Here is a 24,130-nt window from a genome sequence, read left to right on the forward strand (position 1 = left end):
GTATGTGATTCTTTATAGTCAAATTAGTAAGCATATTTTCTGTGAGTTAACTACCCATTCAACAACTTAAATACATAAGGTTTGAGTTTTTATCAGAGCACACATTTTGTGAGTTCATAGTGTTCATTAGAAGTTGATGAAGTAAACATAGAAACCAGGAGATAAAGAAAAAGGAAAGGGATACCAAAATAGCTAGTTTTGTTTTTGCAGTTATAAACAGATTTATTCTTTTACCTTTCCAATCTTTTGCAACTTAATATATTCATGAGGAAGGGGTAAAAAATATATATCTATTATACTATATGAAATATCTTAATTTATCCTCTATTATACTTCACGACAGTGTTTTAAAAGGTGAGGGCATAAGGCGATGCGTTTTACATATGCCTCAGCGAGGCGTAAGCCCCAGAATCCAAAACTTAATTAATAATTTTTTGAACATAAAATACATTTTTGATGTTAAAAAAAAAGATACAATAATGGGTATTTCGCAGTTTTATACTGCGAATTGGCTTAACGGATTTTTTGCCGTTAAGGCATTTCGCAGTATAAAACTGCGAAATACTAAAAAAATAATTTTTTATGACATTTCGTAGTACAGTACTGCGAAATAGGCTGATTTTAGGCCCCACCAATAATTAACTGACATAACAATAATTCAAATACATAAAACGCAGTATAATACTGCGAATTACTTTGAAAAATTGTACACCCCAAGGTCGGACTTGCCTTATTTATAGGCGCTTCAATTTTATAAAAATTCATTCAACACTTAAACTTCAAACATACGTTTATTCTCTCTTCTCCTTATCAATCAATTTTTTACAATGTCTGAAGTGCCAAAAATAAGGGTTTCACTGTATTGGGGGGGGTGGGGGTGGGGTGGGGGGGGGGTGGAGATTGTGGTGGAGAATAACTCTGTGAGGTATAACTCACCTCCACAGTGTCATGTTAAATTGCCGCTTAATATGGAGTACGATACATTGGTATCGTTGCTACGTAAAAAAATGAGTGAGCGGAGGCGTTCGGTTAGCCTTAAAGTAACCGGTAGATTTCCTTATTCAGTGACTCCGCAGGGGTTTGCTTATTATTCTGAGTTTAACATCGAGGATGATGAAACTCTTAGAGATTTTTTGCGGATTCCGGATGAATACAGGGAATTTATTGTAATAAAATTATTGGAAATGTACGTCAAGGTGGAAGACGTTCCTAGTAATGAGGGCGTGCATAGCAGGGATAACCCCCAGTCATCGGGTGGTTATTCTGGAGCAGCGTTTGCCGGACAGATTGGAGATGAAAGAGCTTGCCTTGATTTAAACTTGTCACCACAGGCGAATGAGCAGCCAGAAAATAATGTTTCCACTTTATATAATCAACAAGACGACTGGTAAACTTCAATTTTACTACGTTTTAGCGATTTTTTTTTTCATGTTTTAATTGGATTTGTACTAACACTCATATTTTTTATAGGGGGTACCGTCCGGATTTGAATTTTACAAGTTATGACCTCGCCCCTAGTTGGAATCTGCGTAGGTCTGGAGTATTGGACCACGATGGTCCATCTGAGAGTTATCACCAACCTGAAAATATCCATCATGAAACGTCAAGACAATACGATTTGTAAGTAAAGTGATATAGCGATATCTAAAGTATTTTTCCTGAGTATTGGGTAACTTAGGTTTTTGTTCGTTTTGTGCAGTGAAAACGAGCTTCTTGAAGCTCCTGGCCTCACACAGTTGCCCATAGACGACGTTTTTACTCGTGATTTGGCAGATGCGCAGAGTCAGGAGGATGATAGTGATTATGACAACAATGCGGATGAGTCTGGGGATGAGACACCCTTCCATGATGAGGGTGATGATGAGGAGGAGGAAATGAATGTTGAACCTGAGTTGACTAGGGAGCATGTTCCTCCACCTCCCGCTAGACCAAGAGTGTATGAGTTCCACGTGCCATTTCATGAGCGAAATATTCCTTACCTTGATAATTTGCCAAGCATGCCTAACGTTGATGCCCTAACAAGGGATGATGATGAATTACGGTCAGTGATGTAGGATGAATCTAGACCAGCTGTTCTTACAAAGGGCATGCATTTCCCCGATAAAGCTCGCCTAGTTAGGGCTGTAAAAATCTACAGTATAAGGGAGTGTCGTGAGATGACGGTAAGTGAGTCAACTACGGAGAAATACAAGGCTGTATGCCGTAGGTGGTTTATGGGTTGTCACTGGATGCTGCGTGCCACAAAGAAGAAATCAGGTTTGTGGAAAGTGGGTAAATTTATTAGCGAGCACAGATGTGAAATGGACACATTCAATGAGAATCACTTCATCTTGATTCCATTTTTGGAAGTGTCCATTAGGTTCAAGATTAAAGAGTGTATTACAGCCGTCCACCAGGAGTATGGTTGTACTATAACCAAAAGAAAGGCATATCTCGGTCGCAAACGTGCCTTTGAACTTATTTATGGCGACTGGGATAAGTCTTTTTCAAATTTGCCCAGGTACATGGCTGCACTGCAACACTTTAACCCCGGGACTGTTGTTGAATGGAGGCGTGAGCGAAGTCCGGACAGACCGGAATATATATTCAACTATGTATTTTGGTCATTTAAACCAGCAATTGATGGTTTTGTGCATTGTCGTCCTGTAATTTCCATAGACGGTACTCATGTCTATGGAAAGTATGATATTAAGCTTTTGATTGCAGTTGCTGTAGATGCCAACGGACAAATATTTTCACTAGCTTTTGCCATTTGTGCCAACGAAAGTGAAGAGACGTGGACGCAGTTCTTGAACCACTTGAAGCAGCACGTTGTCAAACAGCGTTCAGGTATTTGTCTAATATCTGATCGGCATTGTGGTATTTTAAGTTCTGTAAGTCACTTGCCTGAATGGCAGAAACCATATGCATACCACTGTTACTGTGTAAGGCATCTGAAGGCCAATTTCCAGAAGAAATTTCCTGACAAGGCGTTGCATGACTTAATGTGGATGGCTGCAACTGAGCACCAGCAGTGTAAATTCACGAAGCGCATGGAAGCGATCCGGCAGATAGAACCACGAGCCTATACTTGGTTGATGCAACATGACCCTCAAATGTGGACATTGCATGCTGATGGCGGCAGACGATGGGGAGCCATCACTACAAACGTGTCGGAGTCATTCAACGGCTTGTTGAAGTCTGCCCGTGGACTGCCTGTCACTGCCATGGTCCGCATGACTTTCAAACAGAGTGCAGAGAGGTTTGTTGAAAGGCATGCAGCTGCATCGTCATTGATGGACAGGGGTGTTGAATTTATGCCAATACCCATGACAAGATTTGAAAGGTACAGGAGGCGGGCACAGTGGCATTCATTTCTTCAGTATGATCATGAACGGGGTGTTTTTGAAGTTAAGACCGCTATCAACGGACACCGTGGGAATAATCTACAGACGGTAAATGAAAATAGAAGGTTATGTTCATGTGGAAAATAGACCATCTACCACATGTCGTGCCCACATGCATTGAAGTGCTTTCAACAAGTTGGATATGGGGCAACAAACTACATTGATAGGCAATACAGTGTTGCAGCATACGTAGACACGTATAGTGGGAAGTTGCATCCATTAGGTGCTGAGCATTATTGGCCGCCGGAACCTTTTAAGTTGGTATGTAACAAGGACTATTTGCGCAAGCTGAAAGTGCAAAAGAGAACGCGTATACGGAACCAAATGGATGTTGGTGAGTCCGTTTATGCGCGTAAATGTGGCATATGCTCTCAAACTGGACATGACCGTCATAAGTGTCCTTCAGGTGGTGGGCGTGGCGGTGGTAATCCTGGTGCAAGTTCGTCCAATGTACCCAACTATCAAGCATACCCCTAGTCCTTTATTTTGAAAAAGCTGAGAAGCATGTGAAAACCCTGTTTCGTGTCAGGGTCATTTAATATGTTATTCGTAGTATAATACTACGTTTTGTGGATTTGACATCTCCTGCTGAAAAAGCTGAGAAGCACGTGGAAACTCTGTTTTAAGTCATTGAAATTTACTATGTAATTCGAAGTATTATACTACGTTTTTGTTTGAAATCTTGACTATAAATAACGATTGCATGGTACTTATATTCTTTGCTTAACAATAACCAAAGTTTCTCTATAAGAAATGTCTACACAAAACGTTTATGTCCCAAGGTGCTACTGCGAAGAAAAATGCAGTTTGTTCAAATGGTATCCAGAAGGTGCACGCCGCTACTGGGCATGTAAGAACAAGCTCGAGGAGTTACCCGGCAAGCCTATATGTGACTTTGAGGTTTGGATGGACGAACCATGTAAGCAAAAGCGCTACAAAGAAAGAATTTATGAGCTTCATTGTTTATGTCATAGCCAAGCGGAGAGTGAGCGTCGAACCAATGAAGAACTTGAGGCGTTGAAGGCCAAACTCAATGAGGCAGAAGAAGAGAAAAAAAACCTGGAAGAGCAACTCGAGTTTTGTGGAGCGAATTGTAAGACACGATCGTGATTAAATAATAGCTTATTTTTAATAAGCGTAGTAGTGTATTTTCATGTTTCCATTGTCATGTGTTTGTAGCAGTTGTACTGTCATGTATCTTTAGATTTCCCGCTTTTGTGTTTGTGTTTCATTTTCTAATAAAATTCATGTTCAAATTCTGTTTCAATAAAAAATATGTCGAAATATGCAAGTCTAAAGCTGTCATGTGGAAATTTAAAATGTTATGTCGAAAACCATGTGAAAAACCTGTTTCATGTCAGAGAAATTTAATATGTAATTCGCAGTATAATACTACGTTTTGTGGAGTTGTCTAATATGTAATTCGCAGTATTATACTACGTTTTACGGAGTTGTCATTTCGTTCTGAAAAAGCTGAAAAGCATGTTGAATACTGCGAATTTGTGTCAGAGAAATTTAATAAGTAATTCATACTCCAATACTACGTTTTATTGAGTTGTCATTTCGTTCTGAAAAAGCTGAAAAGCATGTGAAAACCCTGTTTCGTGGAGTTGTCATGTCTATGTAATTCGTAGTATAATACTATGTTTTGTGGAGTTGTCATGTTTGTAATTCGCAGTATAATACTACGATCTATTTGATATCTTGCCTATAAATAACAAGCGCGTTCGAGTTATTTTCTACGCTTCAAAAGAACCTATAATCGAGATTTTCCATAAAACCAAACTTCTCTTTAAGAAATGTCTGTACGACCCTTTCGTTGCCCAAAGTGCGAATGTGGAAACAAAAGCATGATGTACGATGAATGGGAAGAAGCTGGACGTCGCTACTGGGCGTGTGTGAACAAGTTTTATAGGCAACCCGACGTACCTATATGCAATTTTAAGGTATGGGTTGATGAACCATGTCAGCAGGAATACTACAAAGACCAGGTGTATCATCTTCAAGATGTGTGTAATGGGCAGTGGGACAGACAGCGCCAATCGAAACAAGAAATTGAAGAGTTGAAGGCGAAGATCAAGGAGGTGGAAGAAGAGAAAAAGAAATTGGAAAGAAAGCTCGAGAGGATTAAGGAGAGAATACTAGGCGGTCGTAACTAAGCGATGACATTTACGTGTTGTGTGTTGTAGTGTATCTTCATGTTTTTGTTGTGTCAAGTGCTTTCATTAGTTGTACTGTTTGTTTATGTGTTAGGTTTGTAAGGTTTGTGTTTGAGTTGTATTGTTTAAGTGAAATTGCTGTTCAAACGCAATTAAAATAAAATTGTTGTCAAAAGATAGTTGTTACTATTATTTACATAAAGCACTATTTACACAAATTTAATACATAAGCAAATCAGTGAGTGCCGCAGCCTGTGTGCTTCAGTGCTGCTGCTGGCCTAAGTCGCATCCCCTGTCGCCCCGGCACACTATCTGGATCATCATCATCAAGCCGCCTCTTTATGTGAGGATGTGCAGCAGCATCAACACCACAACTGGCAGGGTCGGAAGAATAGGCCGTCGGGCCGTGAGTAACCTACAAAACAAGAAGTAATCTTAGCATGTATGAATGTATTATTTTATGAAAATGTATTATTATCTTAACCTACAGAATGTACTATTATTTTAAGTAAGAAAATATTTTCTCACATGGTCTCGTCGACCTCCTGGGTATATGTATCGATGGTGTGCTCATCACCGCATGTAGTGTCCTCAAAGATGGGCTGAGACGAAGACTGCATAAGAAAGTTACAATTAATTAATGGCAGCGATTTAAGGAAAAGAAAACAAATTGAAATATTAAAGTCATACAAACATACCGCATGAACTGCCGGGGACGATGGATAACTTAACCTGCGCCCGCCATCCACGTCCCGGGCCGGCCGATCCTCAGCTGCGGTAGATGGGCATGCGAAGTACTGATCTACATCCCCGTCGAATGTACCCATGATCGACAATGCTCCTGACGGGGTGACCTGCGATGCTGGCAAAGATAGCTGAAGGCTATATGAAGGCATGCTGCTGGAAGGCTCATCTGCATGATGGATATAACCCTGCTGGTCATCTCCAATGCCCCCAACTCCGAACTCCTCGTCATGTGCATCGGCAGGTGGGTCGACAGGTACCTCAACGCCCCCTTGCTGGCCACCTCCTCGCCGTCCCCTGCGACCCCGTGGGGCAGCCCTGCCTGGTGGGGGTCCCCTCGCTGGTGCCCTACCCCTGGCTCGTGGGACTGGCCTACCCCTCTGGTAGGCCCCTGGAGCCACATACTGAGGCTCATGGTCTAACCTCTCGGCATCTCTCGCCTGCAACAATGTCAGACGAGCCATCTGGGCTATCTCCCGGGCATACTCAACCACTTCAGGGATGTTCGAACGCTGCTGCATGTCCTGTCCCGACTGGTAGATGCGATGAAGCCCAATAGCCTGTGAAACATTTCAAATAGTAATTAAATAACTCTATGTCACAATTATAAGATATTAATGAGTCACAAAAACATACCAGTGCCTCATGCCTCCCGGCGTACGGTCTGTAGCGCTCGCCAAGTACATGCACGGGGTTCCCAATCATCAATCGGGTATGGCGGCGGTACCACCCATCATACAGCTGAATAGAGGCCTCCTAGAAAACTGAAGGTGGTAGCGGGATGCGCTCAGCTCGTTCCTCCCAATAATCTATCTGCTGTTGTAGCCACCCAACATACTGTCGGTCCATGTTCGAACGGTCGTCCCGCTGATAGTGAGTCGGCTCCCATCCAGGATCCCTCGGTATAGCCTGAGGACGGCCAAACTGTCGAAGCACACGCTCCGTGGCATGATACTCAACAAAATCCCAGAAGATCAACGGGACGGAGGTGCTCCAAATCAACCGGTCGACTGAGCAACAAGCGGGTAGGTGACCAAGCAACTCGATGCTGTATGGCGTCCAGATGAACTACCAATAGTAACATAAAAATGAGTACGCAAAACACAACTCAATTTAAAACAACCAAGTATAGGTACATATTTACCTGTCCGTCCACCAACATATCTAACACATCCCTAAGAAGGGGGAGATTATGGTGAGCATCCGTCCCTCGGTAGTTCCCACGCCGGAGAATCCACCTGATAGCTAGAGGGAGAAACGGATAATCCTGACCGGGCGGAAGTACTGGTAGAGGTGGCTGCAACGGCATGATCCGCTGCCAAGGCCAAACCTAAGATAAAATGTTGATGTAAATTTATGAGTCATTTCACGATATAGAATTTGGGGTAACAAACAATGTATTCGGAAATTTTTTGCACCTGAAGGAGGGGCAGAAAACCACATATATCAACCGCTGGACCTACGCTCGTGCGGCACTTGCTCCTATAGAGATACGCCAGAACAGTAGCACCCCAGCTGTACTGGGGTAGCTCATCCAGCTGCTCAAGACAATGAAGAAAGCGCATACTCACTTTTTTCCCCGAGGTGTCCGGAAACAAGACACACCCGAAAAGCAGGAGCAACCTCAACCGAGTGTACCGCTGAATCCAAAGATGCTCTGTCTCGTGGGTAATATCTGGGTGCAATACCGTCATCTGATCTCTAATGAATGATAAAGCCACGCGACTGCCACCCCGGTCACCCTGCGGTCTCGAACCAGCCAACTGCCCCATCATGTCCGCCAACTGTGCACGTGTCATCCCTCTCCAGTGGTGGGGCAGTGCGAAGGCGCGCCCTCTACACGCAGTCCGTATAAAACCTGGACATCCTGCAGCGTGATGGTGGCCTCTCCAGTGGGCAAGTGAAATGTATGCGTCTCCGGTCGCCACCGCTCTACCAAGGCCGTGATGAGCGACCAATCAAGCTGCATCCGTCCAAGCTCAAAAATGGTATATAATCCCGTAGTCTGGAGGCTCTCTACTACGCGCTCATGGAAAGGATGCTCGGCAATAAACTCCCACAAATCATCAGGCCTCCTGGGGCGGAGAGCCTGCATCGATAGCTGTCCCTCCCAAACATAGGAGGACCTATGGTCGCCCTGCAGCACTAGTAGCTGATCCTCGGCAGGTCCAGGATGCGCAGGCGGAGGAAACGCCATATCGTCTACTATAATTTAAACAAAATTAATTGTTTGTGTTAGTGTAATAAATTAAATAATTAAGTATGATTTTTTAATTGGAGATAATAGTTATGTATGGGTTCCAGGCTTGATTTTTGACGCCCGGTGCCACCGATAATCCTTAATTATTATGCGTCTCAATTTCAACATTTTTAGAATTTTGTTAACTTAATAAATTAAATTATAAATTTTTGAATTGGAGATAATAGTTATTTATGGGTTCTAGGCTTGATTTTTGAGGCCCGGTACCACCGAATAATCCTTAATTATTATGCGTCTCAATTTTAACATTTTTAGAATTTTGTTAACTTAATAAATTAAATTATAATTTTTTTGTAATAGGAGATAATAGTTATGTATGGGTTCCATGCTTGATTTTTGAGGCCCGGTACCACCAAATAATCCTTAATTATTATGCGTCTCAATTTCAATATTTTTAGAATTTTGTTAGCTACTGAGACTCTACGCTAAAAGGCTCTACATTTTACTACGCTAAAAGGCTCTATATTTTACTTCGCTAAAAGATTCTATATTTTACTACGCTATAAGGCTCTACAATATGAATACAACATTAACAATACAAATAAACAAAATAAATAATATTATTTAACAATACAAATTATTTATCAAATTTTAATACAAATTATATAAGAATACAAATTATTTATCAATTTTAAGCATTTTTGGTCACAAACATAACATAAATTCGGGTATATAAATCAAATATAACACAAACAATCCGGTAGCATTTTTTGTCACAAACATAACATAAATTCGGGTATATAAATCAAATATAACACAAACAATCCGGTAGCATTTTTGGTCACAAACATAACATAAATTCGGGTATCAAATAAATCAATCCGGGTATATAAAAGATACAAAATTAAACACAAACATAACATAAATTCACATGGAAACATGCTAAACAATACTAATATGCATGACTATACGAGTTTCGGCATAAACTAAATTGAAATACCTCGATGTAAATTTTTTGAATATTGTTGAAATTGAATTTTTGCACTAGAAACACGGTATCCAAAGCTTTTTGTTTATATGGGACCTACACGCCTTGCTCTTTATGGGACGGGTGGGCCCGAAATTTTTTTTTTTAAATAAAACGGGGGGTGGGGGGACAGAAAGGAGCTCTTGAGTTTGTTTTTTAATGGAGGGGGGCTGGAATGTCGGGGAAGATGGAAGAAGAAGAGCCTTATTTAATTAAGGCAATTCGCAGTATAGTACTGCGAATTGACTTTATTAAATAAGGCTGGGCCCAACTATTACATTAAACGCTGTGTTTTTGTTAAAAAAACAAAAAAAAACTACTTCGCAGTATGATACTGCGAATTGTTTTAACGGCAAAATTTCCGTTAACCCGATTCGCAGTATAGTACTGCGAAATACTCATTTTTGTGATTTATTTTTTTAAAACATTAAAAACGTACTGTGTGTCTAAAAAACCATTAATTAAGTTTCGGACTCGTAAGCCCCATAGGTATTTAATTTTTAATATTTTATAAAATAATATAATTATACTAAATATTTATATGCAGGTAAAATTGCATAAAAATTGAAAATCTTTTTATATATAAATATGTGCGCGCGCTCCATCCCCAAAAAACTAGTCAAAACAATCTAATACGCTACTTACAAGTACAAGTAACTTAAGTCTAACAAAATAAAATTTTTTACATGGAGGAACAAAAAAGATGACTAACCTGCAATTTGAACTTTGAACTTGTAGCTATAGAGGAGAATGGAGTTCTCTTTGTATTTGTAAAAAAAATTGAATATTCGTTGCGTTTGGGAGATATTACCAGACTAACAGACAAGAAAAAGAATTGGGAAAGATCATGAATTAGGGCTTCAATCAATAAAAAAAAGTCATGAGTTCTAAATTTAATACATTTCAATTCTTTTTTAAAACTTGTGAATAATTACCAAGTTGACTTTTGAGAATTTGGGTATTATATGAAAGACTTATTCAACAAATTTGTTTTAATTTGAAAAAGTCTTTGGGACTTACGCCTCATTAAGAAAAATGCGCCTCAAACGCCCAGGCGTACGCCCCGAATTTCTGGGCGTACGCCCCGAATTGCTGGGCGTACGCCTCTTGAGACTTTCGCCCCCACACCATCGCCTCGGGGCGTTTATGATGCGCCTCACCCCAAGGCTCGCCCCGGTACTTGCTCCGAAAACGCCTTTTAAAACATTGCTTCATGATCATTCATACATTTATCGTTAGCAAGTAATTGTCTAGATTTACCCTTGATCGGGACGAAGCTCATCCTAAAATTTAACAGAGGATAATTATCTAAATCATAGTAAAAAGTAAATGAGTAAATTTGAACTTTAAAAAAAATACTACATTTTGACAGGTGAAATCCGTCCCGTCCATGCTGGAGCTCACAGTCAAGGGCAAATACAAAACAATCGTCAAACTGATGGTGCACCTTCTTAATTTGCACCGCGAGTATACAAGAAACAAAAACAGATCTAATACATCAAATATTGACAGCAAGATTGAACACATGATCAACTACTTTTCTGACTTTCAATTGTAGTTAATATAATATAGGCAAAACGCTTGAGTTCAGCTCCCAAACGATAGCTCGGTGCACAACGTATTTCGATGTTCACACAGTATTTAGGGAAGGGTGGCACTCCAAAGAGTGGGATCAGTGATGTAGGCACAGCCTACCCTGATGCATGCATTAAATATCACTACTAGAAATCCGAAAAAAAGAGACCAACAATTTGCGACCAAAATTGGTCTATCAAGAAAAGCGACCAAAGTTGGTCGCTAAATTGGAGAAAATTATTAAATAATTATTCTAAATTGATTCATCGACTTACAACCTACTCAGATGCATCACTGAATATTAAAAACAAAATGTCTCGATTTATATCAATTAATATGTTAAATTGATTCGTCGACTTACAACCTAGTGATGAATGAATGTAATTCATTAATTCTGTTATAATACAAATAATGAATACTATTATATCAATTAATAGAATAATATTATATTGGTTTATCAATTCATTAATTATTCGTACGTAGTAATGTATAAGATTGATCATCAATTACAATATAGATTATGCGTGTATATGAAATTACTCATATACTTAAATATAACTTAAAAAATTACTTTATATAGATGCTATTATAATCTATTAAAAGTAATTACATAGTTAATAATTATTTATAATAATTGTAGTTAAATAAAATAAATATTTATAGCTAAAAATAATTTTTTTATAGCTTATAATATTTAAAAACCAAAAAAGAAAAAAAAAACAATTTTTTTTTAAATAGCGACCAACGTTGGTCTCTATTTTTGGTCAAACGGTGAAAACTTATTTACAGACCAAAAATAACGACCAAAGTTGGTCGCTTTTCCTAATTCTAGAGACAAAAACGGGCCCCCCCCCCCCATATCTCTTATTTCCTTCCCCAAAATTTCTCCCAACTCTCTCTTTCCCTCCCCTTCTCTATTTCACTCACCCAAATCCCATCCCCCACCCCGCGCCACCACTGCCCCCCTTGCTCGCCGCCGCCTCGCCGCCCACTGCTCGCCGGCCACCACCACTGCCGCCCCTCTCTCTCTCTCTCTCTCTCCTTCTCCACCTAAAAAAAACCAAGGTTAGAATTATAACCTTCAATCTTTGTTATTTCTAGTGTGTGTGTTACAATATTTGATGTATTGTAGTTTATTGTTTCAATTAGTGTTTCAATTCTTTGAACATTGTATTTTATTGAGGATTAGGGTTTAGGTCTTGTTTTAATTAGTTTTGTTAATTAATTTTATTAACTAATTAGTTTAATTAGTGTTGAATTTAGTTTAGTTAGATTTGAATTATACTTTGTATTGTCTTGATAGTTTAGTTCTTTTGATTAGCATTTTAATACTTTTGTCACTCAAATCATTGTCTGAATCCGAAGAAATATCACCAATCCCATTAAGCTTGTACGGATCAGACTTGGAAGAAAGTTGAGAATAAAACTTCCTTTCGTCTTTGTCATCACAGAGTCTTATGATCCCCGTTTTATGGGAACTGCCATGAGCAACGGACAACTTTCCATCACTATCAACCTTGTCACTCTCAATTAAACTTCTTTTCCTCTTGGAAAATGAAGTAGAGAATTCCTCTATAACCACTTCTTTTATCTGCTTAGGAAATGTTAAATTCCTACCTACACCATCACTGTTTGAAACACATGCCATTGCCTTCTCATCATCATTGTCGCGAATATAAACAACAATTGATCAAAGAAACACCCTGTCAGGTACTGTATCCAAGTTATTCACTGTATCCAAGTTCATCCCAAGTAATATTACTACGAGGATAATCACCAAAGCCACCAGACAGCTTTATGATGCCAATGAAGCAAGATGAGCTATTCAATGAGACTCGTATTGTAAAGAAGAAGAAAGAGACTGATCCAGAAAGGTGGGTCGAGGGCCGAGCCTCGACTGTACATGTAAGTTTTTTACTTTTCATTAAGTATTTTGATTTACTTTTCTATAAATTTTGAAATACTAATTCAATGTAATTTTTCTTATAGGGTCACTTCACAGCTGACGTGGAGGAATTCATACACAGTCAGCCACCTAATGGGTCGGGCGAGGCAATCCAACTTTCGAACAAGGATGCTGAAAGAACACTCCTCGAGTACTTTATATACTTTGAACTAGACAATAGAACCGGTTTTCGAATGGGCTTGTAATAAGCGTTAACTTAGTTTTGTTAGCTTAATGTGTTAGTTCTATTGAACTTTATACTTTGTTGGTTTTAATGTTGTTGTTGTTGTTGTGTTATTGTTGGTTTTGTTGTTGGTATTGTTGTTGCTATTGCTTGTAATAGGGAATTTAGTATGCTGACAGGTGGTGTAGCTGCCAAAACAGGCAGTTTCTGCCAAAATTATACCCATCGCTTTTCTGTTTAAAAAAATATTTTCTGGGCAATAACGACCAAGGTTGGTCGCTAATTAACCCAAATTTCCTAAAAAGCGACCAACTTTGGTCGCTATTCTATTTAAATTTTTTTTTGGAAATTAGCGACCAATTTTGGTCAATTATGTTAAAAAAAAATTAAATTCTTGAAATTAGCGACCAATTATGGTCGCTTATGTTTAAAAAATATTAAAAAAATTAAAAAAAAAGCGACCAACTTTGCTCGCTATTTTCCAGATTTTAAAATATAATATTTGGTTTACAGACCAAAATTGGTCGCTATATTTTGAATAATAATAAATAATAAAAAAACGTAATTTAAATATAGAGACCAACTTTGGTCGCTAAATTTATATTAATATTAAAGCGACCAAAGTTGGTCGGTATATTGTTTACCAGAATATTTGGTCCTTTTACCTTAGAGACCAAAGTTGGTCGTTGATCGCTAATTAGCGACCAACTTTGGTCTCTAAGGTAAAGGGACCATCAAAATAGCGACCAAACCAGTTTGGACGCTTTTTGGTCACTTTGTGACTTGTAAGCGACCAATTTTGATCGCTTTTTGTGGTTGCTTTTTTCCGGATTTCTAGTAGTGTTAATATATGATATTGCGTTCAATTTATGTTCTTATATACTAAGTACATATAGCTTTACAATCATCAGAGCCGCATTATTCAAATAATTGGTAATTTATAAATGCAACAAACAGTTAACAAGAACTTTTTTTTGTCAAAAATACAGCTTTAATGCAACCAAAAATCAGTAGAAATAACTCTCTCAGGAAAAAAATAAGAGGATAAAAATCAGAACTCCCATTACTATCAATCTAAGCAAACTAAAAAAATTCTAAAAAAATCAAGCAACTGGATGTGGAATCAAAGGTTCTCAAACCATAGAAACATTATTTGTTGTGAGCAAATCTCAGCAAATAATTACACCCACTATTAATCTGCTCTTTTACCCTACCATTTTTTTTTAATGTGCAACATATTGTAGTACCAAAAAGAAAAAATACAAAAAAAAAAGAAAAATGAATAATGATTCAAGCAAATGACACACTAAGCCACGAAAAATATATATAATCCTGTATCAGGAGTAGCTCCATGATATTTCACTACTTTCTCCTATCCTTCACACTTCTAATTCAGCTTCATCTTGTTTCTTACAAAACCATCAAAGCCATTGTTAGGCCCACGCTCGTATAATCCTATTCTCTTTTGGTCTCCATTCCTATTCGAATTTCAGGCATATGTTCTGTGGGGGTCTAATAATGAGTTTATTTTCTGTGCTGGAGATATGGAAAAGGCCTTATATTTTTTAATTCTGATAGCATACAATATTTTCCCAGCTCATGCATAACATTGTCCATGTTTTCATTACTGTTTTCTGTTTTTCAGGTTAAATGACCGATGTTGCCATGGTTTTTGCATAGCAAGACCAAAGAAGGAATATGCATTGATAGAGATATTTCATAGTCCTGAACAGGTACTTTTGCTATGCAAAAACCATGCCAATATATATGTTTATACTAAGAGTGGCTTATGAGTGCCTTGATATAGACTGGAGTTTGAGTATAAGATGCATTTTCTACTATCTGATAGAAAATTACTGATTTCATCTGACAACATCCTGGTTTCTTTCTTTTGAGAATGCTCAGATTTGGCCGGGAAATTGAATTTCTTGCAAATGCTGTTATTACTTTTTAAGACATTTGTGAAAGGATACAAACTGCGGCAGAAGGATTTACGTCAGTAGTCAGAATCATTTTCAAGATGAAGAAGAGGCTTGCATGGATAACATTAGTGATTGTTTCCACTGCAGGATCGCATAACAACTCTATTAGGCCTCACGGGGGAAGGGCAAATAGACCCATTTTGCCTTCAGGACCAATTTCTCTTGTGCACGAGACCACTACCTTTTACTAGTTCTTTACAAGCCTAACAAAGAGCAATTCAATATAAAGAGAAGGAAATGACTTTCCACAACCAATAACCAATGAGGGACACTTTGTCTTTCACAAAAGACAAACAAGTATAGAAGGAAAAGGGACCATAATGAAATCTTTGGCTTTGCATTATCAAGAATTCAAGATTAATAATACCAACAGCATCTATCAGGGTATATTGATTGCATTGGGTGAAGAGAGGGAGTGTCTTATTCTTCAGTACTTGAGTGCAGTGGAAGTATGATAGGTTGTCATATGCTGCATGCAGTGAAGGCTTGACTTATTAGAATGTTAAGAGGTTCAAACATGTCTTATCTTACGCAGAATTCTTCAGCAAATAAAAGGGTGGGGTTTTTGTTGAGTGGAGATCATCAATTTCATGAATAAACATAGTCAGTGGAGAAATAAAAAAAAGAAAATTTAGGATTCTTCTTCTATTTCTTGGTCCATAGAAAAAAGTTAAAAAAAAAATAAAATAAAAAAAGTAGCTAGTTCCTCGATTCAAACTTCTTACACCTTTCTTCCTTTTTGTGCCCTTCATTAGCTAGAAAATAAAAAGGAACACGAGATCTCTAGGAAATGTTTCAGCTTCTCCTGTGGTACTTCTCAATAAGTTCTTTTAAGTGTTAGATCTTTAAGGCTTTCTTTCAAGATGAACTTAACCGCAAGAAAGCAGTCTGTGTTTCGACCTTAAAAGTCCTATCTCTTGCTTTTTGTTAATTCAGTAGTATCAAAGCATATTGAATGTATAATCTGACTAACATATGACATGGACTCTTCAACAAAGGAAAAAAGGAACTCTTCAAGACTGCAGAGCAGAGTACAGAAGCATCTAATATATATGAACTCATATTGAGAATTATAACAGAGCAAACCATCCAGTCATTAATGTTTAGCCTGCAAGAAAATTAAAAATATATATAAAGAAAATAACAATCAATTCGACCCACGCGAAAGTTAGGTCCTTTAATCATTATAAGGAACTGAAAAGGGACTCCAGTTGCTAATGAACAAGTTACAAGTGATCTCCTCTTGCTTAGCACTGCTAGTCATCACACGCACACCATTTTCTCTTGACTAGCGCGAGCAGCTTTCTTCAAATTGACATTCAATCCCAGCTGCAGCAAGGAAAAGGAACTCATCAGGATTCTTGAACCAGATCAATGATGTCTAAGGCAACACAAGAAAACATAATGTAATAAGTGGGTTGCGGACTTCTTTGACTATATTCTTTAAATTTTTTACACTTCGTAAATTATAAATATATTTCAAGAGGCAATGTAAAATAAGAGAAGAAATGGAGCACATAAAATATACAACGAAATTTAAACTGATTTCCGAGCAATAATTTGAGACTGTTCGAGTCTTACCGACAATTATCAGTGATGATACTAAGGCAATCATTTCCCATGCTCGCTTGCTCTTCTTGAATTTCATTCACAGATTTTGCAGCGGAAATACTGCATTCATGCAACTCTATTGACGCCAAGGTACAAATTTCCCCCAAGTCTTGAGGGATTTCCTCCAGGTAGTAGCATCTCTTCAGAACTAGGCGTTCCAGCCTTGGGAAGTTAGCACTACTAGCTTCCCAGTGCTTCAGATTTATTGCGCTGATTAGGAGGAACTTAAGTTGATTGAAAGCCTCTTCATCATTTAATTTCCATACATCACCATCAAATCCATTGTATTTAATCTTAAGCTCTTGGAGGTTTGGCAACATTACAATGTTTGCCATGTCTTCCCATGGTAAACTAGTATAACTTAAAGTCAACCTCTTCAGACATAAAGGCAAAGCGAACTTACTTGGGATCCGGGGAAGTTGTAGTCCGTCACCATTGAACTTCAACGTTTCAAGTTCTTTTAAGCAGGAAAGACTATTTAGGTACTGGGACATCTTCCTTCCCTCGCATTCCTCCCAATCTCCGTGAACTTTCAGCCTCTTAAGATTTGGAATAGCAGAAAACAATTCAGAAGTACAGCTGGACAAACATAGACAAGAAAGTCGCTCCAGATTTTGTAGCTTGAAACCAGGCTTTACCTCTCTTGACGTAATAGGGAAAGAAAAGAAGTCAGTCACGTGAAGATGCCTTAAATGTTCTATTTGCCAAATTGTTTCAGGTACTCTTGACATATATAATCGTTGGTGATGAAAAATGAAGGTCTGCAGATTATAAAGCTCAGACACTAACCTGTGAATATTATCTTCACAGTATAATTCAAGGTATCTGAGATGTACTAAATTTGTTATCACAACTGGAAAATCTTGAAAGCAACAATTATGGATTGCCAACACTCTTAGCAGTTTGAAGCGCTCCAAAAGAGGAAATCGACTTAATCCATGGAACAAGTGCACTGTTCGAGCGAATGATGAGTCCCAGAAAGCAGCGCCATAAGCATATGAATGGATGGTATAGCGACGAACACGAAGCTTCCTTGCCGAAGGAGTAACCTGCAGGAACTTCTCCTTCTCAGCTTCTCTTAAAATCAAGTCACGAATCAGATCATGGACACCACAAGTTTTCCCCTCACCATTAAATCTCCGCTTTCTAACCATTATCAGATTCCTACTAACAAGATCCTCCAAACAATCTTTTCCCACAAATTCTTCCAATAGAAAACCCTCAGAAACCCATAAGTTGATCAATGTCTCAATGTTAACCTCACTATCTTCTCGGAAAACTCCCATATAAAGGAAACACGGTTTAAGATGATTAGGTAAGTAATTGTAACTCATAGCAAGCACTCCTAGACATATATCTGATTCATTAGAAACAACCTTACTTACACTTTTGGCAACTTCTATCCAACTTTCTCGTGTTCTAGCAATTTTAGAGAGATGCCCTGCAACCACTAGAATAGCTAAAGGTAGTCCTTGGCATTTTTGTGCTACTTGCCTCCCGAGATCCTCTAATTCAGGAGGACAAACCTGTTCTACCCCAAACACCTTTTCATGAAGTAACTTCCAACTTTCATCTGAATTGAAGAGTCTCATCTCATGAGGAGTGCTGTTAGGGTCAGCTTGCATTGCGAGATCTTTAAGCCTACTAGTCAAAATAATTCGACTCCCACAGTTGTCGTCTGGAAAAATTCTTGTCATAAGTTCCCAGACTTCACTACTCCAGATATCGTCCATGACAACAAGATACCTCCGACCCTTTAACTTTTTGTATATCGCTTCCATCAATTCATCATCAGTCGATGTTTTTATCTTATTTGTCAGCTGAGAAAGAAAAGAAACAACACCCAACAACAAAACTCTAACCCGATATTCTTGAGATACTGTCACCCAAATATGGATGTCAAAACGATGCCTGATTTCAGGATCATCGTATGCTTTTTTAGCAAGTGTCGTCTTGCCGATACCACCCATTCCCAATATAGACACAATTTCTCGCGTTGAAGGGGGCCCGGTTAATCTTCTCTTAATTTTCAACAAATCGTCCTCAAGACCTACAACAACATTTTCTAGATTCAGATTTGCAACTTCTCTAGATGAATGACCAAGCAAGGAATCACGCATTTGCAGTTCCTCATTTGTAGGATCACCATATCCTTGAAGTTCATTTGTACCAAAACTACTTCCCGTCACATTCCTCTTCACAACATCAATCTTTTCTATAAGTCGAGACAAGGTATTGCGTAATGCCTTTTTTTCCATTGTTTCATTAAGGACATTATTTTTACCAAACCTGCATCCCATCACCTCCCTCTTTAGTGCATCAAGTGTTCTGAATAAAATCTTGGATAATGCATCTCTTTTCATTGTGTCAAATATCTTTAGTTCAATCACATCTTCTGCTTCCTCCACTGCCTTTCTAATCTCTCTCTCCAACTCTTCAACCTTTCCACAATCTTTACTTCCCTTGCTAGTGTTCTCAAGAAAGTCTTGGAAATATTCAAGACTATCAAGGAGAGAGGCCATCAATGTTCTTGTTTCATCACTTAACAAATTTGGCTTTCGCTGAACGAGTTGCTCCAAAGTTCGTATAAGAGAAATCACAGCAACATAAGCCATCTCTATCAATTAGATTCCTAGATCAAACAAATCATCAATTTAGAGAATAGCAACAGTTAATAAAGAGGTCCAAGCCTTATCGAATGCTTACCTAGATTTTAGCTGCAGCTTCTGTTGAATGCTTCTGCAGTTCGGTTCAAACAATACCTGCAAAAGATCAAAATTAATAAGCTGCAGATGTTTGTTGTTAAAATAAGAATATGAGAATCATAAGACCAGATTCTCCCAAATAGAGAAGATATGAAACTGAAAGGTGAACTATGACTGTTGTTGATACCTGAAAAGAAGCCCAATTACGGTTAGATCAATGTGTTCTCTTGATTTCCAGGTTACTAATTTTATGTATTATAAATTTCATGCAATTATCTTTTAGGTAATTTGATAGTGTAAAAATTCTGAGATGAATTTAAAATGGGGAACATAATAAGGATTCATATATAGTCGACCCCAACTTGATTGGGACTGGGGCGTGATAGTTGTTGTTATTGATAGGGCAGAAATTCTTCATCTTTTACACTATCATGTATAGAAATTAGAGCCCGTTGGATTAGCTGATTAGAAGTAGCTGATAAGCATTAAGTGCTGAAACTAATTTAATAAATAAGTAGTTACGTGTTTGAGTACATGTGTTGAAATTGATGATAAGTTGCTGCAGTATTTAATAAAAAAGTGCTGATAAGCTCTTTTTCTGTTAAAATGACTTAAATAACCTTAGGACTGTTTATACTTATAACGGCGTAATTTCTATAAAATTTTAGATTCCAGATCGATTCAAATACAAAATATTCTATTTGTCATTTTATTTTAAATACAACTGTGCTTAGATAAGAAAATTTTTATGATAAATATAATTTATTTTATGAGGAGCATATAATCATAAGTTATAATAATTAATAAATTGGCAAGAGTTTCTTAGTAAAACATAAAAATAGGACAAAATATTTGAAGAGAAACAAACACGGTCTTCATCACCACAACACTAAGAAAATAATACACCAAATATTTGATATGTCCTCATTTATTACATACAGTTCAAAGATTAATTCACAATCACATAGATATAAATATGCAAAAAAATAGAGAATTTGCTTATCTTAAATAGTCAATGAGATTTGAATTCTTCAAGAGCGGGGGGGGGGGGGTGGGGGGNGAAGAGCCGGGGAGAAGGGGGTTGTTTAGGTTGAAAAAATACTTGGGACTGTGAGTATGTAAAAATCTTGATCAAACTTAAAGTGCTTATAAGCTAAAATAGATAAGCCGAAAAGTGCTTATAAGCTAGTTTGACCAGCTTATAAGCTTAGCCAAACACCCTCGTAAGCTCTAAATAAGTGAAAGGCACCGGTCTTGAATGAAGCACTGTTTTACTTTACTATCTAAATTCATTAACTATAATTTTAGAAAAATGAATTTAGAGAGCAGAAAAAGCAGGAGAGTATTAGTAAGAGTTTTAAGCCTCAAATATATTACCTGGCTTTAATTGGGAAGAAGTACAGTTAAAATCTACTAATTGAGACCAACAAATTATAGCCTGCAGAATCCAAATTTCCACTCTGAATGCACTTTGATGCTGAAAGAGAGGGTTAGAAATCACAAAACTGTACTTTTGCCCAACTAATATAAGATGATGATTAGAGTAGCTACAGTTCAGTTCTTGAATCTTTCAAGAGCAGTGACGAAACTGTCCAAAGGGTAGTCTTTTTCTATTAATAAAGCAGGTGAAGCTGAGAGGATTCGTTGACATACCTGCTTGCTAATCAAGGGTAAATCTGGTAAATCATTCTATGTATCTGCTCTTTAGTGTGGTACTTTGTGCAGCTAAATATTGCATTGCTTGATAGATTGACAAAAGAGGCTGACACTCTTTTGTTGACTACAAAAGAGCAGCCCCACTTGGCAGGCTAGTCGCACCACAAACCTTAATTTTATACTAAAAGATATGAACTATGGCAAAGAAAACTGGAAAAAGAGGCAACAAAGATAACTCGTGCAAAGGAGTAGATGTAGTATCTCTCTTAGGCATTGTATCAAACAGTTGGTATGCAACTTTTGTTTCCGAAAATTTTGCATACATACATTGATATAAGAGATGAATGACATTATGGATTCTGCATAATACCCATATTTAGAATTCCAAAATTAAAAAGCAGTTATTCAAAGGAGACAAAATGGAACTTTATGCTCCTAGCAATTGAATTTGATGATAAATAATTTGTGGTAACTGGAGTCAGTTCCAACTTCTAATAAGCGGGCGGATATCATTAGCATATTGAGGTCACTCAAAAGAACATCCAAAATCGCTGCTGCATCCAAAAATCGTATGATTGAAAGGTACTTAAGATATAGTATGTTTTTAATCGTTCTGTTAACAAACTATATTTGAAATGTTACTTGATTTGCTTCTGTGTGTATTTCGACTGTAGTATCACTATTGTTTGACTAGTTTGTATTGGAAAAGAAATGATCGCAGTTAAAGATGTACATTTTTAGTATGTAGACTACAACAGATTTAGTGTGTAGACATCACAAGACAAAGCGACTCTCCAATAGAAACACGCAACATCTTGCTATAAGGATGATGAAAGCATTTTACTTCTTTTTTACCTTTGTTTTCAATGCATCGACTTCTCATGTGATTTGTCCCTCTGCTATCATAAATAGGCCTTATTTATCCCTCGTTTAAGTTTTCTATCAAATATATCCCTACCGTTATACATTAGGTTTATATTTATCCCTTACACGTTAAAAATACCCTCCCATGTTTTAAAATCCACGTGGCATCCTTTTATTGGACCAAATGACCCGCCCCATTTTTTTTTAATTCAAACCCGCCCCGATCCCAGCAACAAAGCCTTATACGTTTTGAACTTTTCTAGTGGGAATGTAACTAACTCTGCATAAGAGACCCACGACTTCTGTAAATTTGGTGAAGACTGCAGTTGTCTTTAAATGCTATTTGGTGAAGATTGCTTCAAACGATTGAAAATTTAAAAAAAAAATACATAAAATATTATTACAATGTTTTAAACATTAGCCAACAATGAAGTTGTTATTAAAATTCAAAATTACTAATCTTTTAGTAATAAAATATAGAACCTGTAATTCTTAAAATAATGATTGTGAAGAAAATGTTCATTTAAGTAATTTAGCACATCAAAGGGAAAGAGAAATTAAAAAAAATGTGCACTTCCAATTACCAAGAACATAATTCAACGAGACGTCCATCTTTAAATGCTATTTGGTGCCAATTTGATTTAGTACATAGTTATAATTAAAAAAAAAACGTATAATCAAGCAGCCTCCTAGCTATACAGAAAAGGGAAAAGATGTAGAGTAGGACGGTAGCTACACTGTTGCTGGGATCGGGGCGGGTTAGAATTAAAAAAAATGGGTGGGTCAGTTGGTTCAATAAAGGGATGCCATGTGGATTTTAAAAGGTGGGAGGGTATTTTTAACGTGTAAGGGATAAATATGAACTTAATGTATAACAGTAGGGATACTTTTGATTGAAAACTTAAACGAGGGATAAATAAGACCTATTTATGATAGTAGAGGGGCAAATCAGACCCTTATCCGTTTTGTATATTTCAACTGATGATTACTCAAAATGACAGAGCTATTTGGCTAATGTTATTAGTACTCTTTGTCTTTGACGGCATAAAAGGACAATCAGGACACCTCAATGAAATTGGTGGCCTAAAGCCAAACAAGAGACCATAATTTATTTAATAAAATTGTACATATTAATAATTTTTTTTTGTTATTAATATAGTTTATGGACCATCTTGTATGTATTTTGGCCCTTCATTTGGTTACCTGCTAGCTTCCACCATCGAAGATATCTAGTAACTATTCTCACCAAGGTTTCGAATTTTAAGAAAATGTTTTTATAAGTTCCCAACATCTAATGATCGTAACTTTATACTACTAAAGTAGATTTTAAAATAATTTTATACATTTGAAATAGTTCAAGTTTATTTGAATTAAAAAAAATTGACTCGATCTACTTATTATAAGAAATAATTTACTTTAAAAGATATTACAAGAGATTTTATATTTATTTTTTTATTATCAATGTTATCATCAAATTGTTATTTTGCCATATTGTATGTTTATTATGAAAATCAAGTAGTTATCTAAATAAAGATACGCATATTGTAAGCTGAAAAAGATATTGAAGCCACGTCAGCAGAGGTCGTTAGAGTTAGTTCAAAAACAGTTAGCACATTGTCAAGTTAGTTAGAGTAGTTAGCTGAATTCAAAAAACTGAGTTGTAATTTTCAATTCCAATCGGGTAGTATAAATAATTGTACTGAGTTCATTATAGGGAATACGAAAAGTATTAATACAATTTTCTATTTCTAGTTCTTCTTGTTCTTCCAATCTTCTTCTCCTCTATTTCTGGGCTGGAACACTCGAGTATCCTCTGTAGATCTTATGTGCAGCTGCTGAATTCTCGAATTATATTCTTGAATTCAAGTGCGGTTAACAAATCAGTTAACATTGGTATCAAAGCTTTCAGATTCTCGGCACTCATGGCGAAAGGAACTAGGTCTAATGGTGACACTATTAATGAAAATTCATCTTCACACATGGATAAATTGAGAGAGATGATGCAGAAAATGCTAGCCGAGATGGGACTCTTGCTGGTGAAGTAGCTCATTTGAAGGACTAGATCAATCAGTACACGAGCTGAGGGAACAAA

At 37.3% G+C, this 24,130-nt stretch overlaps 1 protein-coding gene across 3 annotated transcripts; it reads right to left on the reverse strand.

Annotated features, from left to right (window-relative positions):
• On the reverse strand, window positions 16,235–22,019 carry LOC109234318 (putative late blight resistance protein homolog R1A-10). Of its 3 annotated transcripts, none has more exons than XM_019400244.1 (5): window positions 21,172–22,019; window positions 20,896–20,995; window positions 19,520–19,575; window positions 16,784–19,445; window positions 16,235–16,531 (listed from the first exon to the last, which is right to left on the reverse strand). In XM_019400244.1, exons 4-5 carry the CDS (start codon window positions 19,426–19,428, stop codon window positions 16,522–16,524), a joined length of 2,655 nt encoding a protein of 884 aa, XP_019255789.1. In that variant the 5' UTR covers window positions 19,429–19,445; window positions 19,520–19,575; window positions 20,896–20,995; window positions 21,172–22,019; the 3' UTR covers window positions 16,235–16,521. The 3 variants fall into 3 exon arrangements, with proteins under 3 accessions (XP_019255789.1, XP_019255792.1, XP_019255791.1); XM_019400247.1 differs by having other exon boundaries at window positions 16,784–17,455; window positions 17,603–19,445; window positions 20,896–22,019; XM_019400246.1 differs by lacking the exons at window positions 20,896–20,995; window positions 21,172–22,019 and having other exon boundaries at window positions 19,520–20,191.

This window comes from Nicotiana attenuata, chromosome 11, assembly GCF_001879085.1.
Source record: "Nicotiana attenuata strain UT chromosome 11, NIATTr2, whole genome shotgun sequence".
NCBI classification, from domain to species: domain Eukaryota; kingdom Viridiplantae; phylum Streptophyta; class Magnoliopsida; order Solanales; family Solanaceae; genus Nicotiana; species Nicotiana attenuata.

Bases quoted from the DNA above. Each gene is read 5' to 3' on its own strand.
- LOC109234318 (XM_019400244.1), bottom strand. From the start codon at position 19,428: ATGGCTTATGTTGCTGTGATTTCTCTTATACGAACTTTGGAGCAACTC.